The sequence below is a fragment of the Vigna unguiculata genome, chromosome 10 (genome assembly GCF_004118075.2).
Source record: "Vigna unguiculata cultivar IT97K-499-35 chromosome 10, ASM411807v1, whole genome shotgun sequence".
NCBI lineage: Eukaryota > Viridiplantae > Streptophyta > Magnoliopsida > Fabales > Fabaceae > Vigna > Vigna unguiculata.
In genome coordinates this window covers 3313342-3335190 of record NC_040288.1, presented here as the reverse complement: position 1 = coordinate 3335190, position 21849 = coordinate 3313342, and the positions used below count along the sequence as shown (strand labels likewise).

General features: G+C 24.1%; 1 protein-coding gene across 1 annotated transcript; it reads left to right on the top strand.

The window, feature by feature from the left end:
- The first annotated feature begins 1906 nt into the window (after positions 1 to 1906).
- Positions 1907 to 9287, top strand: LOC114166526 (heavy metal-associated isoprenylated plant protein 4). The gene is made up of 4 exons (XM_028051274.1): positions 1907 to 2123; positions 3057 to 3238; positions 8671 to 8758; positions 8869 to 9287. Exons 1-4 carry the CDS (start codon positions 2000 to 2002, stop codon positions 9234 to 9236), a joined length of 762 nt encoding a protein of 253 aa, XP_027907075.1. The 5' UTR covers positions 1907 to 1999; the 3' UTR covers positions 9237 to 9287.
- The last annotated feature ends 12562 nt before the right edge of the window (positions 9288 to 21849 follow it).

Genomic DNA, 21849 nt, shown 5'->3' with positions numbered 1-21849 from the left:
ATGAAAAATACCTTAGAAATCTAAGAAAACTTTTTAAATATTAATATATATGTTCAATGAGAAATAACAAAAATTGTTGTTTTAGGGAGAAACAAAAGAGTTCTTGAAATGAAACAAAATGAATCATAATAAGTACAATTTGTTGTTTACATTACCTAATAAATGAAAGGTTTATACTATTAAATACTTATATTGAGAGTATTAAACATTTTCATATAAAAGGAAAATATACAATAAATAAAAATATTCAAATGTGAGATATAAATTTTTTTTGATTGACATACAATATTTTAACATAATTACATACATGTTATGATAAGTGAACGATATATTAGAGATGCTAATGATTTTCATGACAAACCAAATAATTAGAAGAAATAATATATATATATATATATATATATATTATTTATTATTAATGTTAGCAGTTATACAAATTAAATTGTATGATTAATTCTTTCTTTAACTTAATACATTTTTTAAAAACAAAACATTAATTATCTTTTTAATATCATATTTAAATTGATAAAATTTGATTAACCATTTAATATTAATTTTTAAATTAATAATTACTATTTAATACATGAGGATGAAATTATTAATATCATACATATTTGCAAATATACAAATCAAAATAATTATTAATTATTTATTTAATTAATTAAATTTTATTACATTTTTTAATAGTCAAACATTAATTATCTTTTCAATATATCATATATTAATTAATAAAATTTAATTCACCATTTAATATTAATAGTTCAATTACTAATTATTATTTAATACATCAATATGAAATCATTAATATATTTGCTGTTATACAAATTAAATTGAATGATTAATTTTTTTAATTAATTAAAGTTAATTACACTTTTTAAAAGTCAAATATTAATTACTTTCTACTATATAATACATTAATTAATAAAATTTGATTCACCATTTAATATTAATTATTGAATTACTAATTATTATTTAATATAATAATATTAAATTATTAATCAATAATATTATTATATTTCAATACAATTAATATTTATTATATTTATTATTTATTTATTAATTTATATTATCTTTGATGAAATCTTTAATTATTTATTATATACTATAACTGTTTACAGATCTTTCAAATGGTTATATTAATGTCTTAAATACATATCTAATCCTTATTTTCACTTAAAAAAAACATTAATAAATTTTGTATAAAAATATAAATCTCATCTCCTAAAGTTTGAAATATTGTTATTTGAACATAACTTGACTTATTTCGATAATATTTTTAAAATCTAGATAGGTAAAATTTTAAAAATATTACAATATTTTGGTAAGAAAACCGTAAAAGCAGTATGTATATGACTTATTTATGAACTTAATTTAAATATAATTATTTTGAATATATTTAAAAATGTCTTAAAATGTAAATATTTAATTGTTTTTCTAGAAGTAGATTAACAAATTAATATATTGGGGTGTATTTTAAAATTAATAGTTGCAATTTGATAGTATATATATATATATATATATATATATATATATATATATATATATATATATATATATATATATATATATATATATATATATATATATATATATATATACACACACTTTAATGTGTCTACATCTACTTAGCTTTTTTTTTTTTTTTTTAATATAAAGTATAATTTGCTTAAGCTAACAAGAAATTTACATAATTGGTATCTTTTTTAACAATACTAATAATACATCTATTTCAACAGTTCCTCAACTACTGAAACTTTCAATATTCTCAACTACCAATTGCAAACAAAATTGGTGAAACCATTTAACAAGTTTCAAGAAATTGGTGAGCTACCATTAACTAAACCAGAAGAAAAAATAAATAAGAAATGTTAAGAAAACTTGTGGTTTCAGATTTGAATAATTTTAATATATGTAAGATTGAAGTGATCTTTGATTCAGTTTTTGTTCTTAATTAGGGTTTGTTTCATTCTCTGCAACCCTAGATTTTGCAGAAAAGAAAATGGCAGCAGGGAAAGAAGAAAAGAAGAAAGAAGAGATTGAAGTGATCACTGCAATTTACAAAGTTAATCTTCATTGCAAGGAATGTGGAAACAAGATTAAGAAGCATCTCATGATCACCCAAGGTAATTAACATATTTTACCTCTACACTATTTTTTTTTTTTAAGTTTTTAGTTTCACGAGTTTTCATTTGACTAATATTTTACATTTCAAAATAAACTGATTTTAGTATAATAAATTTGTAATATATTTTAAAACATTAAAATCAATATATCCATGAGTATATTTTGAAAACAAGCTAACCAAAAATACATATTCCACGATCATTTTTGTTTTCTCTCCACAATAATTACCCATGTTTAATTTACTTAACATTTATATTTCCATCTCATAATAATTACAGTTTCATATTTTCTTATTTAAAAACAATACGCGCGTCACTTATTAAAATAAAAATAACCTTTTTCTTAACAAAGTTTTACAGAAATAACTTAACTCACTCAATAAATGCATTATTTTTTATCTGCCGTAAATATAAATATTAATGTAATCTATTTGGAGAAAGTTAGAAAATAAAAAGTTAGCACTTCATCGGAATTAAGAATATCAATAATTTGATTTTTTTTTAAGATTATAGCTACCAAAATGAACAAAATGTGTAAAAAAAATAGTATATTCAATAAAAAAACTATTCATGTATCTTTAACTTAAAAAATTACAATTACAATTAAATAAACTGAAATGGAATGTCTTAAAAAATAAATCAGACCCTCAAAAAAATTGAAAGATTATGTTGTGGGTAATTCTCCTACAATTCCCTACTTTTTACTTAATAATATTAAACAAACAAATAAATAAATAAATAAATGCATTTACTGTCTCAAAAATATAGAACAGCATTAAAGTATAAAGAATTTCCACTAGAAGAGAAGAAAAAATGAATTTATTTGTAAATTAAAACTATGTTTTATACATACTAAATAAAATTTAAAAGAGCTTTTTCACAAATTGAGTTATATAATAAAGTTATTGCATTTTGGTGGTGATTATTGAACAGGGGTGCAAAGTGTGGAGATAGAAATTGAGAAAGGAGAAGTTAGAGCAAAAGGGAAAATAGAGCCTTTGAAAATCTTGAAACTTATAGAGAAGAAAAGCAACAAAAAGGTTGAATTAATATCACCAAAAATCAAACCTAAGGAGATTACTACTGTGGAAAAAAAGCCAAAGGAAATCAAAGAAGTAAGTTCATTTTTTTTCTCTTTTCTGATGTGTAAAGAATTTTTTATTTGATAATATAGAAATTAAAAATTTTCAATTGAATAAACATTGGCTAAAAGAAAAATAAACATAATGTAAAAATGATAATTTTTTTTTATTTTCATGAAACTTAAACACTAGTGTTGTAGGTATTATTTTTAAGAATTATAATTTTACCTTAAAAATAATAATATGTATAGTGAATAATCTTATTAATATCATCACATATTATTGAGATAAAAAATTTATACTCAATTTAAATATAATATCAACAATATTTATAATATTTCATGTATATATTTTTCTTTTTTTTTTTATTTTTTTTCTTGTTGAAATCATTTTTTTTATTGATTAGACTATTGCTTCCTCACATAAAAGCAGTAGTTTTCCAAATTATAAATATTATAAATCTAATATTTATACTCAATTTTTTAATTTTTTTTAAATTATAATAAAAATCTCTACACCCCTTCTATTTAAATCTATCATTTGGGCTTGGAGCCCATTATTCAGCAAAGGCGAAAGAAAGGTAAAACAACATAAATGTTTTGATAGATTGCTACAATTGCAATATAAATTTAAAATAACACTATTTTTTATTACGCTTAATTATTTCACATTTTTCAATAATTTGTTGAAAAATAAATTTATTGCTCAAAATTTAATTTTTTAAAGTAATTGTATAATAATACACATGCTTGTAGGGGTGTTGGCTTAAATTAATTTAATCAACTTGGAAGCTAAATTAATTTAAAGTTTAAAATTGATTAATTCCAAATTAAACAAAATAAATCCAATTTTAGTTACTTATATATAGATTGGTGGTTTATAAACCCAGTGCAAAATGAAGATATTAAACATTATTAATATTTTCATTGCATTTCTTTTTCTCTTTTCACCGAATACCAACACTTTGCGTTTTTTTAATGATTATCACAAAGGCTTTTTTAGCATTTAGTTTATTTACCTACTTTTAATAAAAAAATTATAATTAATTTTTTTAAACAAAAATTGTTACATTCCTAAATATAGAGAAAGACATACAAGTGAATTTATCCCTTTAAGCTCGTATCATAATAATCATTATTATAAATAAAAACTTATGATATAACTCACAATTTAAATAAGTTTTAATTTTTACAAATCACATCTACATCACTCACAATGTAAATAAGCTTTAATGTTTACACATCACATTTGCATTGCTAGATTTGAAAGTTAAATAGATGAATTCGTATCCACAAAAATATAGTGAATTTTTTAACCCGTATTTATAGAAATACATTGAAATTTTTAACATTTATTTAGATAATGATAACTTACTTAATTAAACAATGCACCATAATAGAAATAATTAAAATTTGAAAATTTGGGCTTGAACTAAATTTAATGATTTACATATTTTAACTTTAACAATGTTATTGTTAAAATTATCGATTTTCAAGTTGGAATTCTATTATAGTTTTATTCTTAACATATATATATATATATATATATATATATATATATATATATATATATATATATATATATATATATATATTTTTTTTTTTTTTTTTTCAGATAACACCTAGGAAATTATAATACGTGTTCAATCATAATCACTGAGGAATTTTTTTTTCTCATTTTTATATGCAAGGTTTTTGTGTTTAAACTATACTAGATTGTGGACCAAGAAACAAGAGAACTTAATGGGAACTGAAGAAAACAAATAGAAATAATTATTTACGGTTTGAACACTCCATGTTTAGACGTGGTCAAAGGATTTTGAAGGTTTTTGAATGAAAATAGAGAGTGAGACAAAGAAAGAAAGAAATATTTTATAGTCAATAGTTAGATTTAATTTATTTTAAGTAGGTTGTGACAATCATATCTAATTTTTTTAAAAATAATTTGAATTATTTTTAAATATTAAATTAAAAATGGTTAAGTTGTAAAAATTGCATATTTTTAAATTATCTTCTTTATATGTTTAATGTAAAAAATATTAACAAAAAAAATTAAATAAAGTTGTAGAAAATTTACAGTAATATGTTAAATAGAAGAAATAGTTATACTTAAATGACCAAGTATATTACATTTCGTAATCAATTTCATGTACAACTTAAACATCACGTTCTAAAATTACATTGTTAGAATATAATTTATAAAAGAAAATTTCTATATAAAAGTCATTCAACAAATCACACAAGGAAAGAATATGTAAAGTATAACAAAGTTTTAAATGTATTTTAAGTTCTCACAGAAATAAATATGATATATTAGTAGTATTTCTTTTTGTCTTTAAAAAGTAGGTTCTGACCTTTTATAGTATTTATTTAGCTTAGTTCTAAAAATAGAAAATATACAAAAGTAAATATGATATATTAGTAGTATTTCTTTTTGTCTTTAAAAAGTAGGTTCTGACTTTTTTATAGTATTTATTTAGCTTAGTTCTAAAAATAGAAAATATTAATTCACATAATTAAACTAAATACATATTTTAAATTAAATTATTTGCATTATTTTTAGGCATATAAACATTTTATTTTTTGTTTTATGCAAATAAGGTAAGGTATAAATTATATTTAATTTTAAAAATATTATCAACAATGTTTTAATTTTTTTTAATATTATTCCTATATTTTCATTTAACAGTTTACTTTTAATATTGTTCTTTCATAAAACAAAACGCGTAATTTACTTAAACATTTATACTTCACTTTTAATATTATAATCATATTTCATTTTGCAATAAAAAATATTAATGAAATAATAATACTAATAATAATAATAATACTAATAATAATAATAATAATAATAATAATAATAATAATAATAATAATAATAATAATAATAAAAGTGATGGAGTCATTGAATTATTTCATTTCATATAAAAAGACAAATTATGATTTGGGAAAGTTTGTGATGCCAACATTTATCGTCTTCTTTGGTTAAACTATGATCGATAAATTAGTCATTTTCCAATTTACCAAATTCTCCGCTTTCACTTTTTTCCCTCTCGTTTCATTCACGATAAATTATTGACGGTTCACATTCACGATACAATTAACTATTTTGTCTTATTTTTAAAAATCAAAATACCTCTTAAGTGGATTGATTGAAACATATATAGAATAAGATTGGAGTTCAGGACTATTTAAAATTTTTCTCTTAATTTAATATCAATTTAAAATATATATATATATTATTGTTTCATTTATCATACAAATAATATTTTTTATTTAAATAATAAATTTTATTATTATTATTTTTATTATTCTTGCTATTACTGTGATAATCATTACTATTAACTTCATCGTTATTGATGATACTTCGGTTCTCGAAAACGGTCTCGTCCCATTTTATTTTACCTATTTTTTAAATTAACTGCAACTTTTTGGTTTGACCCGGTTTTACGTTGGTTAGTAAACCAATTTTGGCTGTTTTAAAAATAAAAAATAAAAAATAAAAGTAAAATATTTATTTTTAAAATTTAAGTCATATTATTACATTTAAATTTTATGTATAAGTGTTTGATATATATAATTAAATATATATAAATCATAACAGATGCATGTATTTGAGAAATAAAATAAACATTACTTTTATTTCTTTTTACAAAAAAAAAAACTATTATTTTATAAATTGGGTTGATCAAATAGTTCCGTTCAATGTAAACCATAATATTTTAGCTTAATGTAAATCATTTTGCGAGTTTTTCAAACTAAATTGTGAAACCAAACCTATTTAGACAGGTGTAATTATCTTGGTTTTCACTATTTATGATCATCATTATTAAAAAAATATTATTATTATTGGCATCATCTAGTTTCTTATCATGTTGACTATATTAACCGTCACTTTTCATTATATGGTCCTTTCATAGAATAAGGTTCATCACTCTCTTATTTTCTTTATTCTTTCTATGGAAAATAAGTCTAAAATTATATGAAAACGGCATCTATCTAAATATCTACTCGTCCAACTTATAATCATATTATATAAATATCTACTCGTCTAACCTATACTATTATGTAAAAAGAAAGAGGTTAGAATAAAAAAAAAAAATGCAAAGATACCCTCCATGATTAGATTAGGTATATCATTAAGGGGTGGATTTTGAAATCTTTTAAATTTTATATATATATATATATATATATATATATATATATATATATATAAATTAATTATAGACAGTATATTATAAAATTTTATGAATTATGTATTTTTTTATTTTTTTATAAAGCAAAATATTTAATGTTAATAATAAAACATAGAATTAAATATAATAAAGAATAAAAATATTTAGGTTAATTTCACTTTTAGTCTTTATTTTTGTCTAAAAATTTGACTCTAGGATTATGTTAATTATACTAACCAAGCAATCCATCCATATTAATAGTTTCAAATTTAATGAAAAAATCATTAATTCATTTCAAGAAATCTAACAAAATTTACCGTGAAAGACCAAATTGCATCAGTTTTTCAAAAATGAAAAAGAAATTGAGACTAAAAAAAATTAGAGGGTCAACTTAACATTTTTAAACGAAAACATGAATTAAAAGAGTAATTAAACTAAATATTTATTAAAATAATTTTCTTTTCATTCTCATTGTCTTTTTAGTTTTTAACGAATTGTAAGTATCTCTCACCCTCATATGTTTTTCTTTTTGTTTTTGAAAAAAAAAAGACACATACTCATTAGTTTTGCTCTCATTTATGAATTATCCTTCTCTTTTCTTGTCTTTTGTCTCACTTAATAATGAAAATATTATTTTTTATCTCATGAGATTTTTATATATTCATTTCTTTATGAATATAGAAGAAAAATAAATAATGTATTATGTGCTTTTTCATAACCGATTTTTAATTGTTACTTGACTATAATATATTTTCTTTTAATAATTACGTGTCTCAATTTTTTATTAGATTATAATTTTTTTTAATATTATTTAGAAAAAAAGGTATATTGATAAAGAATAAAAAAAATAAATTCATTGTTAAAAGTGATTAAATTCCTTTTAATCCAATTATGTTAATTTTTTTTATTTGTCAAACATGTTTTCCAACAAATATTGAAGTGAGAATGTATCAAACGATGTAAACAACTCAAATGCTAACATGAAACGCGTCTGACACGACAAAAAAAGTTAACGTAAATGGGTTAAAAATATTATATCCATTTTTTTAAAAATTTTAGAACCAAAATGTATAAAAATTTCAAAGAGAGACAAATCTCAACTTCGCTTTAAAGTTCAGAGACTAAAAACATACCTAACTCATATATTAACAACCGGTAGAAGTTAGTCAAACAAAAATTGCCATTAATATAAAGAATAGCAAAAAATCTACTATTCAATTTATACTTGGAATACTTTTTGGAACTACTTGGCTACTAAATTAATTGACCATATTTCATGTGTGGTTTCAAGCCAATCATCCGCATCATCTCGGCGAAGGTTCACATGCATTGTGACAAATGTGAAGCTGACCTAAAAAGGAGATTAATAAAGCACAAAGGTACATATACATATACATACACAACTCATAGTGAAGAACATTAATTATTATAATATATAAGTAACATTTGAATCAAGCTAAGATTAAGGTTTTTGATTTGATTAATGTAGGTATTTTCGATGTGAAAACGGATCAGAAAGCACAGAATGTAACAGTGGAAGGCACCATTGAAGTGGAGAAGCTGAAATCTTTTTTGAGAAAGAGGGTTCACAAGACTGTGGAGATTGTTTCTATAAAAGAGGTGAAAAAGGAAGAGAAGAAGAAGGATCATGGTGAATCAACTAAGAAAAAAGATGAAGATAACACTAAAAAATCTGGTGAATCAACCAAGGAAAAAGGTGGTGAAATAACCAAAATAATAGAGACTCGTGAAAAAGAAGAGGTGAAGGTTAAGGACAATGTTCCTTATATTATTCACTATGTCTATGCACCACAACTCTTCAGCGACGAGAATCCAAATTCATGTTGTATTTTATAATTGGAGTAAGATTATATATCCAAATAGACAAATAAATAAATAATTTAGTTTTTTTTCTTTATGTATTTTCAGTATAATTTTGTATCATTGATCAATAGAAATTTGTTGTGATTTATTTTTTCAAGATAATTATTGTAAACATAATATATATATATATATATATATATATATATATATATATATATATATATATATATATATATATATAATTTAGAGTTAAATATGTTTTTGATCCCTCAAGTTTCAGTGAAATTTGGAATTAGTCCCTCTTTAAAACTTTTGACCAATTTAGTCCTTTATTTTTAAAAATGTGTGGATTTAGTCTTTTTAACCAAATTTTGTTAAGTTTATCTGAAGTTATAAATGCATTTCATAATAGTATTTGAATTGTTTATATCGTTTGACACATTTTCGCTTCAATGTTAACTCAAATATTATCATAAAACGCGTTTGAAATGTCAAATAAACTTAATAAAATTTGGTTAGAATGACTAAATTCACATATCTCTAAAGATGAAAGATTAAATTGATCAAAAGTTTCGAAGAGGGACTATTCTAAATTTCATTGAAACTTGAGGAACCAAAAACATATTTAACCCTAAAATTTAATAGGTTTCTTTAGACAAATTGTAATGAATTACCAAGTTTTAAATGAAAAATATTTTGAATATAGTAATTAATCTAATATTCTATCTTACGAGACTTAGGTTAGAAGATTAGGTTTGTTAGGGGTAGATACATATAAAAGTTAAAAGTTGTCTTATTTTTATAGCATTTCTAATGTCATTAGTTGGTAAACGTATCACATTTCTCTCTTAAAAAAATGTAGGACCTGTGCTGCTTTAGAAAAACATGAATTAATTTGAAAATAAACCAAAAACAAACGTTGTTTCACTTAATTAGTGACAATTTGTTGGCTATTTATTTGAAATATATATAGTATACATTTGACATTTGAATATGAATAATGATGTCGATCTTTTTATATAAATTAAATTAGGTTTTCTATATTCATATATTATAACTGTTTGTTAAATGAGGGTGCTTATAATTCAAAATACTATATGTACACTTGAATTATTCATCTGGCTGATGTATCATACCATCATTTATTCAATAATGTGTTCGGTCAATTCCAACGGGTAACCATTGCACGATGCAAATAATACTCTGCATTTGAATCTCCATTAAACAAAAAGAAAGTAGCATATTTACAATTAATATTTATTACTAGAAAAGTTGATTTTAGAATTACTAGTTTTTCGAAAATACTCTTATCAAATCTATATTTAGGGTGTGTGAATACAATTTTCCATCAAATTTTAAAAGAATGAAATATTTTTTTCCTAAATTAAAATTATTTTATGCAAAAATTTAGAGAAGAAGGTTCTTGTCTCAAATTTTGTAGAGTAGGTGGATGTTATATTACGTACCAAAAGTGTTTCGAATGGGTTAGGTATTATTTGAGAAGTCGTCAAACTCTACATACACAAGTATTAAGTATGTCAAATAAAAAAGTGATACATACCCATCATAAGTATTGGTAATCTAACCTCAACATCTTATATTAAGATAATTCTTTTCATTTATTTTACACATATAAGAACCTTCCTCGATATCTTATTATTTGATATCTTAATCGATTTAATTTAGACTATCATTGAAGAATATTCTCTTTTTTTAATAGATTCTTCTAAATATAACCATAATTAACCTTAATACCATCATAGGTATTAATACAATATACATGTATATTCACTTATCATATCTTTAAGTCTAAATGATTTTATTACATACGGTCATCTATTTATATAAAAGAACAAGTTAGCTCTATAAAGGGAGTTTGAACAGGCTTAATAAAACACTTATGGAAAATCATTTAACAAGACACTTGTCAAATGGTAATAGATGTGTATGTGTACGTGTAACCAACAAGATGTGTATGTGTAATATAAAGTTAAGTAATAACACATTTCTTTATACTAGTTCACCCAAATTGGTTACATTGGGTGCCTTAATGCCAACGACAAAAGGTTGTACTAAATAAAACAAATTACAAGTATTGTTATTGTCACATTTAGCTTACAAAGAGTACACAAAGTCTCGCCAGACTATCAGATAAAACATATAATTACAACCATACATATGTTGATTGAGGGATACAATATTGCTTAAGTGACCTATATATCTTCACTAAATGAGGAAAGACCTCTTGCTCAAGCAATGAATTCAATACAAATGTTGATTGAGGGATACAATATTGCTTAAGTGACCGATATATCTTCACTAAAGAAGGGAAGACCTCTCACTAAGATATGAATTCACTACTTGAGTGAAACCCCATATCTTTTGAGTGAACATACATTACTTTATAATAACAACTTTAGAAGAGAGAAGATTTGTTTGACATCTTCTTTCTTGAAGTGTTAAACCATGTTAATGCACCCAACACCGAATAGAGAGATAACACACATTGACCCTCCCTTACTTAAGCATTATACCCGCACTTGAGCGACCTGACTTCACACTATAAAAACATTATCTATTATTTTTGAGCGTAGAAAATAAATATCATAAAAAAATATAAAATTTATTTTAAAAAAAGTTACTCACGAAAATAACTTCGTATGTAAGAATTATAATTTTTTCTATTATATTTTTTTTCTTACATTTCATTCCATCCCAAACTATGATTTCTCAATCCCTCTCTTTTATTTTTTATTTTAGGTTTCTCTACACAATCTCATACCCATTTATTGTTGTTAGGGTTTTTCAAGCTGCTCAACTCCAATCCTCTCATTTGAAAACACTCAATCTCATATCCATTCACTCTCGTTGGGGTTTTTCACCCTGCTTAGCTCCAATTCTCTCATTTCAAAGCACTTAATCTTAAACCCACTCACTCTTGGTTCACTCTCTCATTCCCAAATGATTTATGTGTCATGATTGGACCTAATGGATTTTGCTAGTGTTCTTCACTACTTCAAGGTAAGATTTACTATCGTCATAGTCATTGTTTTTCGCTTTGTCTTTATATACTAACTTAAGTTAACATCTTATTTTGCAGTCATTCAAGAGTCCTGCACCAATTCCCGCGAAGTCCATAAAGTTTGGTAGGATATCATGTGCAAAATTTATAATTCAAATGTACAATAGTATTGATTAGGATATGTATTTGGATTGTGGATATTACAATTGTCTTTTAAATGTATTTGGTTTGTGGATGTTTCATAAAATATTCTGTTATGGTCTGTGCTGATTTCTGAAAAAAATATGCAGGTTTAAATGTGGGAATGACAATAAAACATAAAATTTATTTACAAAAAAAAAAACAGTATAATAGGCCTCGGTTCTTACCAAAATCGAAGCAAAAAGGAAGTCTATGACTTCGATTCTTACCATAACTGAGGCCAAATGCTCTATGAATTTTAAATTAATTAAAAATTTTGTCAACCTATGGCTTCAGTTCACGACAGACCCAAGGCAAAAAAGTACCTCTATGGCTCCGGTCTGCCTACAACTGAGGCAGAAAAACGTCTCTATGGCCTCAGTTATCACCTAAGGCCAAAAGACACCCCATTTTAGCCTCGTCCCAATATACCTCAGTTCTAAAACCGAAGCAGAATAACGAAAACAATCGAAGCCAAAAGCTCTTTCCTATTTCTTCAACCCTTTAAACTATTGATGTTTTCACCAAATTGTTTCCTCTTACTACTTTCAAAGGATTGTGTTCCAAGTTGGGAATACTCATTATATATTCTCACCTTGATGGAGACCCATAAAGTCAAGTATCATCTAAGTTAATTACTTTTGTATCATCTAGCATCCAATGTCTCTTCTAATGTCAAATATTTTGTATTGTATAGCGTCTAGTATCTTATGTGTTATCTATTTTTTTATCGTCTATCGTCTAATGGAGTTTCATTTTTAGTTTTGGTTTTCTGTTTTTTATTATTTCCGTTTCTTTTCTTTTATTATTTGTACCCTTTGTTGTTTTGAATACAATGATTTTTTTTTCTTGCTTTCTTTCGTTTTCGCTTATGAAAGGAATATCTTTTTAAAACATCATGTGAAACATGCAATTGAGATACCATTGTATCATCATTTCCTTTAATTTTATGATTTTTATTTATTTAAAATTAAAAAATAAAAGTGTCTTAAATAAAAGGTACACTAAATACATTTAAAGAAGTATACATTCGAATGGAATATAGTATTAATATATAACAGTGGGTACAGAAAATACTTGTAAATGATATAGAAATGTGAGAACTATTCGCAAAATTGAAGGAGGAAAGAGTGTGGGTATAAAGACAAACAAGTGCAACAAGAGAAAAAAAAAGCTTATATTGAATGGAGGATGTTACATTACAATAACATAAACTTGAAAAAGAAACATCTTAAATTAATGTTATAAATGAGATCAATCATTGTTTTTTTTAAGAGGCAAACTAAATTATTATTAACAATGATATATGTGCATATACTATCAAGCCATGCATACATTATTTCTCCTTACAATTGTTATAAAAATAGAATGCTAAAAAAAAATCAATTTTGCAAACGTGGCTGGTGTGCTAATATCTTCCTCCATCAATCGTTTGATTTTGTTAATTATTTTTTTTCTTTTTTTTCTCTTTGGACTTCACTAGTAGAACACTGCACTAAAGTAACGTGAGGGGTAGTCACAATTTCAAAGTCATTTAGATAATAATTACTTTATAGTCTAAATAATTTAAGGCCCAAAAAGAAATCATACATTTTTAACAATATTTTTTATTATTAATTTAAGCTGTTAAGTGATACATGTCATTATGTGATATATTATTAGTTTTTATGAGTAAGACTGTCAAACTTTTATGAAGATAATATTATATTAATTTTGAAAACTAGTTGTAGTAAGTATTATTATGTTATATTAATATAGTTTTAGTCAAACCATCAATTTCTCATATACTTTATTTATTCATTTTTTTTCAATTGAATCATAAATTTAATATTTTTCCGTAAAGTGTCATAAATATAGCATCTTCACTGAAAATATCATTAAGAAATAGCAAAATATAAAAAAAAAAAAGAAAAAAATCACAAACTCGAAAGTTGACCAAAATTTGTGAATTTCTAAAATTCATGTCAAAAAGTAGTAATAAAACATGTTAGAAATGGATTTAAAGGCTAACTCAACCCCATAAAACCGGTTTGTAAGCTCACTTATATATATATATTATGAATTGACCTTATTTCTAGTCGATGTAGCCCGATATCGTGTGGAACAGAATGTCCAAGAAAGTTCGCTAGGATAGGCTTTAACTTGGTTCTGATACTATGTTAGAAGTGAGTTTAAAGCCTAACTCAACCTCACAAAACCGTCTTTTAAGGTGAGGTTTGCACCTCACTTATATATTATGAATTGACCTCATCTCTAGTTGACGTGGGACTTCCAACAAAACGGATCAAATATAAGAGAATGCCAACATTAGACTTTATTATTTTTTAAATAATGAGTTACTTTTGCAAAAGAATATATTAGTAACTCTATAAATTTTGTTGTTCTAGGAAATATAGTAAAATTACTAAAATAAATTTATATTAGTTATCTTAACGAAAAAAATGAAAATTTCTTAACCTATATATATTAAACTTAAAACCTTATAAATATTTAGTTATTTTATATTTTATGAGATTTTTCATGTGAATATTTTATAGAACTTTGAAAAATCAAGTAAAAATGTGTAGAACATGATTTTTTTTTATGAATATTTGTAAAAGAATTCAAAAAAAATCCTTCAAAATATAAATAAAAATAGGAGTGTGTAGTGATAAAACTTTGAGAAATGAAAAGTTATTAAAATTTAAACATACATCCATAAATTCTTTTGCCAGCCATGTGTGCACTCTGGACTTTACAGGCATGAGACTGAGAGAATAAGAATTGTGAAAAGATTGAGATATGCAACTAACTGTGGGAAACTAATATATGCACATGCATGACAATATGGACTTATGCATCATTATGAGTGCCATGAAACAAAAACTCAAGAATTTTGAATGGGAAATTGAAGAAATAATTTAAGAAGTTTTCTGACATGATTTATCATCACATTATTGCCCTTCTTTCTTTCCTACTACAAGTCAAACAATTAATTTCATTTGCGATATTTTGATTGAATTTATTGAATACGTTTTTATATATATGATGAAAAATGTATAAATTGTTGTATACATATAATTATTATTACAAACTTTGACATACGAACTATTTTAACACCCTAAAATTTATCAATCATTTATCATTGAATGAAAATTATTAAAATAGAAAAAAAAATATGAATACAAAGTATAAGAGACAACATCGAACTCATAATAAAAAAAATACACTTCTTGAATTATTTACTAATTAAACCTATTAATATATATATATATATATATATATATATATATATATATTAAATCATTTATATGGTTCTTTATGAATAAATCAAATTAGCTAACTTATTTACAATGATTTTATTTATGAAAAACATGAAAAATGTTAAACTATATATGCTTAATGCAAAGTAATGACATCATTTCTCTATAAGATTTCAAAGAACTATTCGTGATATAAAAAATCATGACAAATTAAAGTAAATATTCTCTGACTAAAGTCTTTGAAATACCTCACTCTAAATGTGCTCCAAGATATAAATGACCCAATAAATTCAGAATAAATAAAAATATGCACAAGAATTTTATACATATTAATCTTCATTATATTCAATCTTATTAAAAAAAATCTATCTCAAATGTGAGATAAAATATTAATGAGCAGTTTGATAGCGAGTAAAATAATATGTCTAACAAATAACAAATCTCATAGAATTTGGATGTCTATGATACCATATTAAAAAAATAAATTTTAAATCTAATTCAACTTTACAAAATTGACTTGTAAAGTGAAGTTTATACCTACTTACTTTTATATATATATAATGTAAACTCGTCTTATTTCTAGTCGATGTAAAATTTACAGTACCTTTTGTTATTAATAGGATGCTGACTATTACTTCTATCTTTACATCTCCGACTATTCTCCGACCTATTCATTCTTCTCTCTAATTTTTTCACACTTGTCAGTCAACTTGTTATGTCCCTCTTCAAGAACAAATTAAAAACGAGTTGAAAAATATTGAAAAAAAATACTGGATGACTTAAAGATAACAAATTAGAAATACCAATATGATAAATGACAGAATACTTAAAAAAGAAAAATTGGACACTTAATGAAATATAAATATTTTTAAATGGATATATAACCAAATTTAGGAGCTATTTAAAACTTTAAAAATTTGTGAATTATTTTTGAGTGGTGTTTTATTTCTTGTTTCACGGATAAAATAATAGAGAAGTTTCCCTTTCACTCGATCTTTCTTCCTCACGAAGTTTCTTTTTCAGTGATGTTGTCAATTTCATGACGCATGGCGTGTCATGTATGATCAAGTCTAACATAAACATTATTTAAGTGAAGCATCATAATCTTTAAAAAATAAATTATAAATAGAAGAACATAAGGAATAGAAAAAATGAGTTTCACATTAGATAATTGAGTTACTTAATTACTTACAGTGACAGTTATTAAAGTCATTAATTTTGGTTGGTTGAAGAAGTAACAAAACGCGGAATAAACGCGGACAGACTCGTTCCATTTTATGGGTGTACATAGTTAACTACACCACATAAATATTCTCCTATATGTCAATATCTATACACTACTTTCACAACCATATATACTAGTTGCACAAATTGATATTTAGATAACAAAAATAAAATTATATATATATATATATATATATATATATATATATATATATATATATATATATATTAGGTTAAAATATCTTTTTGGTCCAAATTTTTGTCAAATTTTGTCACATAAGTCCTAATTTTGGTTTTGTGTTCAAATAGGTTCTAATTTTCGTCAATTTTGTTCAATTGGGTTTTTTTTTTTACTAACACCATTTAAATCATTAACGGCCATGAACAGTGATGGTCACGTATAACTTCGTGATTTATTTTTAATTTTTTAATTTTTATTTTTAATTATTTTTAATTTTTTTAATTTTTTTTTTTAAAATGTCCATGTGTCAACCCAGTAGCGTGTCACGTGTCAAAGTCAATGTTTTATATTTAATTTGGTTCCTATATTTATTATTTTTGCTCAATTTAGTCCCAATGTTATTTAAAATTGACCAATTTTGTCCCTATCGGAGATGTGACCAAATTTAATTTTTATACCAAAGATATAATGATGTGAATTTTAATATATTATATAAAAATATTTAATAAAAAATGTGAATTTTAATATAAAATTAAATTTGGTTTCAATTTGGAGAGGGACCAAATTGGTTCATGTTAACAAAAATTTAGACTAAATTGAACAAAAATAACAAATATAAGGACCAAATTGAATATAGAACACTGACTTTGACACGTGAACATTTTAAAAAAATTTAAAAATATAAAATTTTTTAAAAAACCACGAATTAACACGTGGCAGTAACTGTTCATGACCATTAGTGATTTAAACAGTGTTAGCAAAAAAGGACTCAATTGAACAAAATTGATGAAAATTAAGACCTATTTGAATACAAAACCAAAATTATGACTTATTTGACAAAACTTGACGACAATTGAGACCAAAAAGATATTTTAACTTATATATTATTAAAATTTATTTTGTAAGGTTGAGTTTCGAACAACGTTAAAAATTTAAAAATAAAATTAAACTAAACTTATTAAATTTTACAATGAGTTATACATAAAATATTAAATAAAATAATTTAATACATTAAAGTCTTTATAATTAAGTCATGTGTGAAACTCAATTTTGCTACTATTTTTACAGTTACGTATAGGAAATATTGTCTGATTTAATATTTGGTAGTGGTGGATTTTCTAAAATGAGAATACTTAGCTGAGTTAAGTAAAAAAATGTTCCTATGGGTATGATTTTTAAACAATGGATTGGTAGGTGAATGGAACAATCTTTTCATCGAGACTTAGGATCAATACTTTTAGTTTTCTAACATCGTCATATTATTATTTTATTGGAGATATTATCTGATTTGGATTTTATGACTATTTACGATTCTGTAATAAAAAATATATATTGTAATACGTTATAAAGGGACCATGTTTATAAATAACATTGATTTCAATTCTAAATAATATGAATCTTTTTTTTAAGTTTTAGGGAAATATATTAAATAATGTTTTTTTTTCCTTATATAATATTTATAAGGAAAAATATTCAATGAGATTGATTTAAAATTGAAAAAATATTATAGAACAAAAAAAAATGACCAATTAAAACAAAATAATAAGGAAATGAAACTTTTGCAAAGACTAATTTTGAATAGAGATATTTTAAACTTTATAGAGCTTAGTCCTTTAATTTTACCGTGGCCTTCATTGATAAATTTATTGTATGATTATGTACATTTTTATTTTATGAAGCTTTATATTAGATTTTTTTAGTAAAATTTATAGTTGGGTGATTTAAATGTACCAACAATTATTTGATCCAAATAAATGAAAAGGTTAAAGGAACTTATTATTTGCCACCGTTGCGGGAAACGTACGCAAGCCGTAAGATAGCGGGGTATTGAGGGAAAATGTTTGACAGCTAGAATTAAAGTTTGCTTCGTGGAAAATCATGGAGATTTAAATTAAAATTGATAAAAAATAAGTGTAGTCAATTTTTGGCCATTTAGAAAATAAAGAAGTTTATCACTTAGACGGTTAATTAAGTGTGTAATTATTTAACTCTAGCTAAATCATGATAATATTTGTGTTAGTGCATGGATCTTGTTAAAGATTTAGATGATTTTATTGGTGATGGTTAGTGAGTAGACTTTGATTTCTTGAATAATATATCTTTTTTGGATAAGGTCACTGATATATAGTAATTTTGAGACAATTTATAATTCTTTGATCTTTAAAGGAGTTCGTTTTGTAGAAGAATTGAAATTAACTTCTAAAGAGACTATCATACTTAATGTGAGAGATGATTTTAGTACCGTAGAAGATGATGAGTCAGTTCAAGATAAAAGAAACCTGGTAGGGGTAGGGATAGGCCAAAGAAAGTCAATACTATACATACCAAAGCAAATACTTCTAAGAAAAATAATGAGTTTTAAAGGTTTTTTGGGATGTGAGAAAGTTAACTAATGATAAATCTCGTGATATGTTCATGAATTTGATTACTGATCTAGTAAGGGTTACATTAGTTTATTATTTTTCATCAATGTATTTACTTAGTTTTTTTTTTCTAATATAGATTTTTTTTTTATGTGTGCAATGTAATTTTATTATGGGTTTGGTGTAGAGTTCTATGTTTTTCCTATTCTTTTTCTTTTTTTTAATAAAATTTTCATGTCATGACAATGATGCTTAGCATGAGCATATTTAAAGAATTATTGAGGATTTATAAAAAACATATTTAGATATAAATTATGTTTTTAATTAACATATCAAGCAATAATCAACATTATGAAGAATGAACCACGCTAATCAAACAAAAAGATTCACTAACTCTAACAATTTTGACATTATTTTATGTTGGAGCAAAGAAAGAAAATATAAATAAACAGAATACATAAATAATGTATTTGTTTTGGCAAGCATAAACTACCACTTATGAGATGTATAAAGAATATTTATAGGTAGAATTTATAAAGTAACCAACAACATTTTTATCTCTTTTGAATCATATTCTAACACCCCTCGTTGATTCAAAACCTTATGAGCAAAAACATACAACTTTTAAAGATTAGTTCAATTTCTTAAATATTTCACTTTTCAAAGCTTTAGTCATAATTTTGTCATTTGCTCTTCTATTTTGCAATGCTTCAATTTGATCACGCCTTTACTTACTTGATATTGAGAAAATGAAACTTTGTATCCATGCGTTTCTTTCTACCATGACATTAATGTCAACAATTAATTCAACATTATTGTTAAAAGATACATTTAACTCATTAAGTAAATAATATAACCGTAGTGCTTGATAAGTAGTTGAACAAGCTGCAATGTATTTTGCTTCATAGGTTGATACTGGCATCTCCTTTGAGCTTCATGATGTTGGAGATCTAAATAAGAGAAAAACTTGTCCCATAATGCTTATTCTACTCGTTAAATCTTCATTCCAATTGGAATATGAATAAGCATTCAAACTTAAGCTATCATATTCTTTCATTTTATAGGAAAACAAATTTTTGTATTCTAGGGTTGCATTTAGATACCTTATGATCCTCTTAGCAACTAGCCAATGTGATTACTTAGGATAACTCATAAGTATACTTACTAGTCCAACATTGAAAGCAATTTTTGGTATGCTTTGACAAATAAATCACAAACTACCAACAATATGTCTTAATAATGTTCCATCAATCGAAGCTTCATCTTAACTTGTTACAAGTTTCAGATTGACCTTAATTGGAGTTTCTGCAATGTTACACTCTAAATGTTGAACTTCTTCAATACTTCAAAGATATATTTTCTTTTGTGCATAGAGACACCTTTTTCAATGTAGATATACTCTAATCCCAAAAAATACTATAGAATACTCAAGTTTATCATTTTGAACTCCAACTTTTAAAATTTGGCTAAGGGATTCAATACCAATTGCACTGCTACCAGTAATCAACAAATCATCAACATGTATGCAAATAATGAGAACCTCATTTAAACTCACAATCTTCACATAAACACTATTTCATCTATATTTCTCCTTTACTTATGCACACGTTTCGACCATGACTCTGCACAATATATATCAAGCATATCTATATGTAAAGAGTCATATTTGTTAAAATGGTTAAATGTTTTTGGTCCCTTAACTTTCAGTGAATTTTGGAATTAGTCAATTTTGAAACTTTGGACCAATCTAATCCTTCATCTTTCGAAATACATGGATTTAGTCCTTTTAATCAAATTTTGTTAAGTTTATTTGATATTTCAAGCGCGTTTCATAATAGTATTTGACTTAACACTAAAGCAAAAATGTGTGAAACAGTATAAACAACTTAAATATAATCCTGAAATGCATACGAAACATCAAATAAACCTAACAAAATATGATTAAAAGGAGTAAATCCACGTATTTCGAAACTTTTAATCAAATTTTGTTAAGTTTATTTGATATTTCAAGCACGTTTCATAATAGTATTTGACTTAACATTAAAGCAAAAATGTGTGAAATAGTATAAACAACTTAAATGCAATCCTGAAATGCGTACGAAACATCAAATAAACCTAACAAAATCTGATTAAAAGGAGTAAATCCACGTATTTCGAAAGATGAAAGACTAAATTGGTCCAAAGTTTCGAAATAGACTAATTCCAAAATTTACTGAAAGTTAAGGGATTAAAAACATATTTAACCTTTGTTATATAGATCCAAGAAGTTAAAAGAGAAAAACATAAATTTCCTACATAATATTTTATTTGGGGAAGAGTATTAAATTGGTATTCTTCACTTTGTAAAGATACCCACACAACATGTTAGACTTTAGGCAACACAAGATTTGGTAACAATATAAAATTGTTGTCTAAACAGGGAAAATGTAATTAG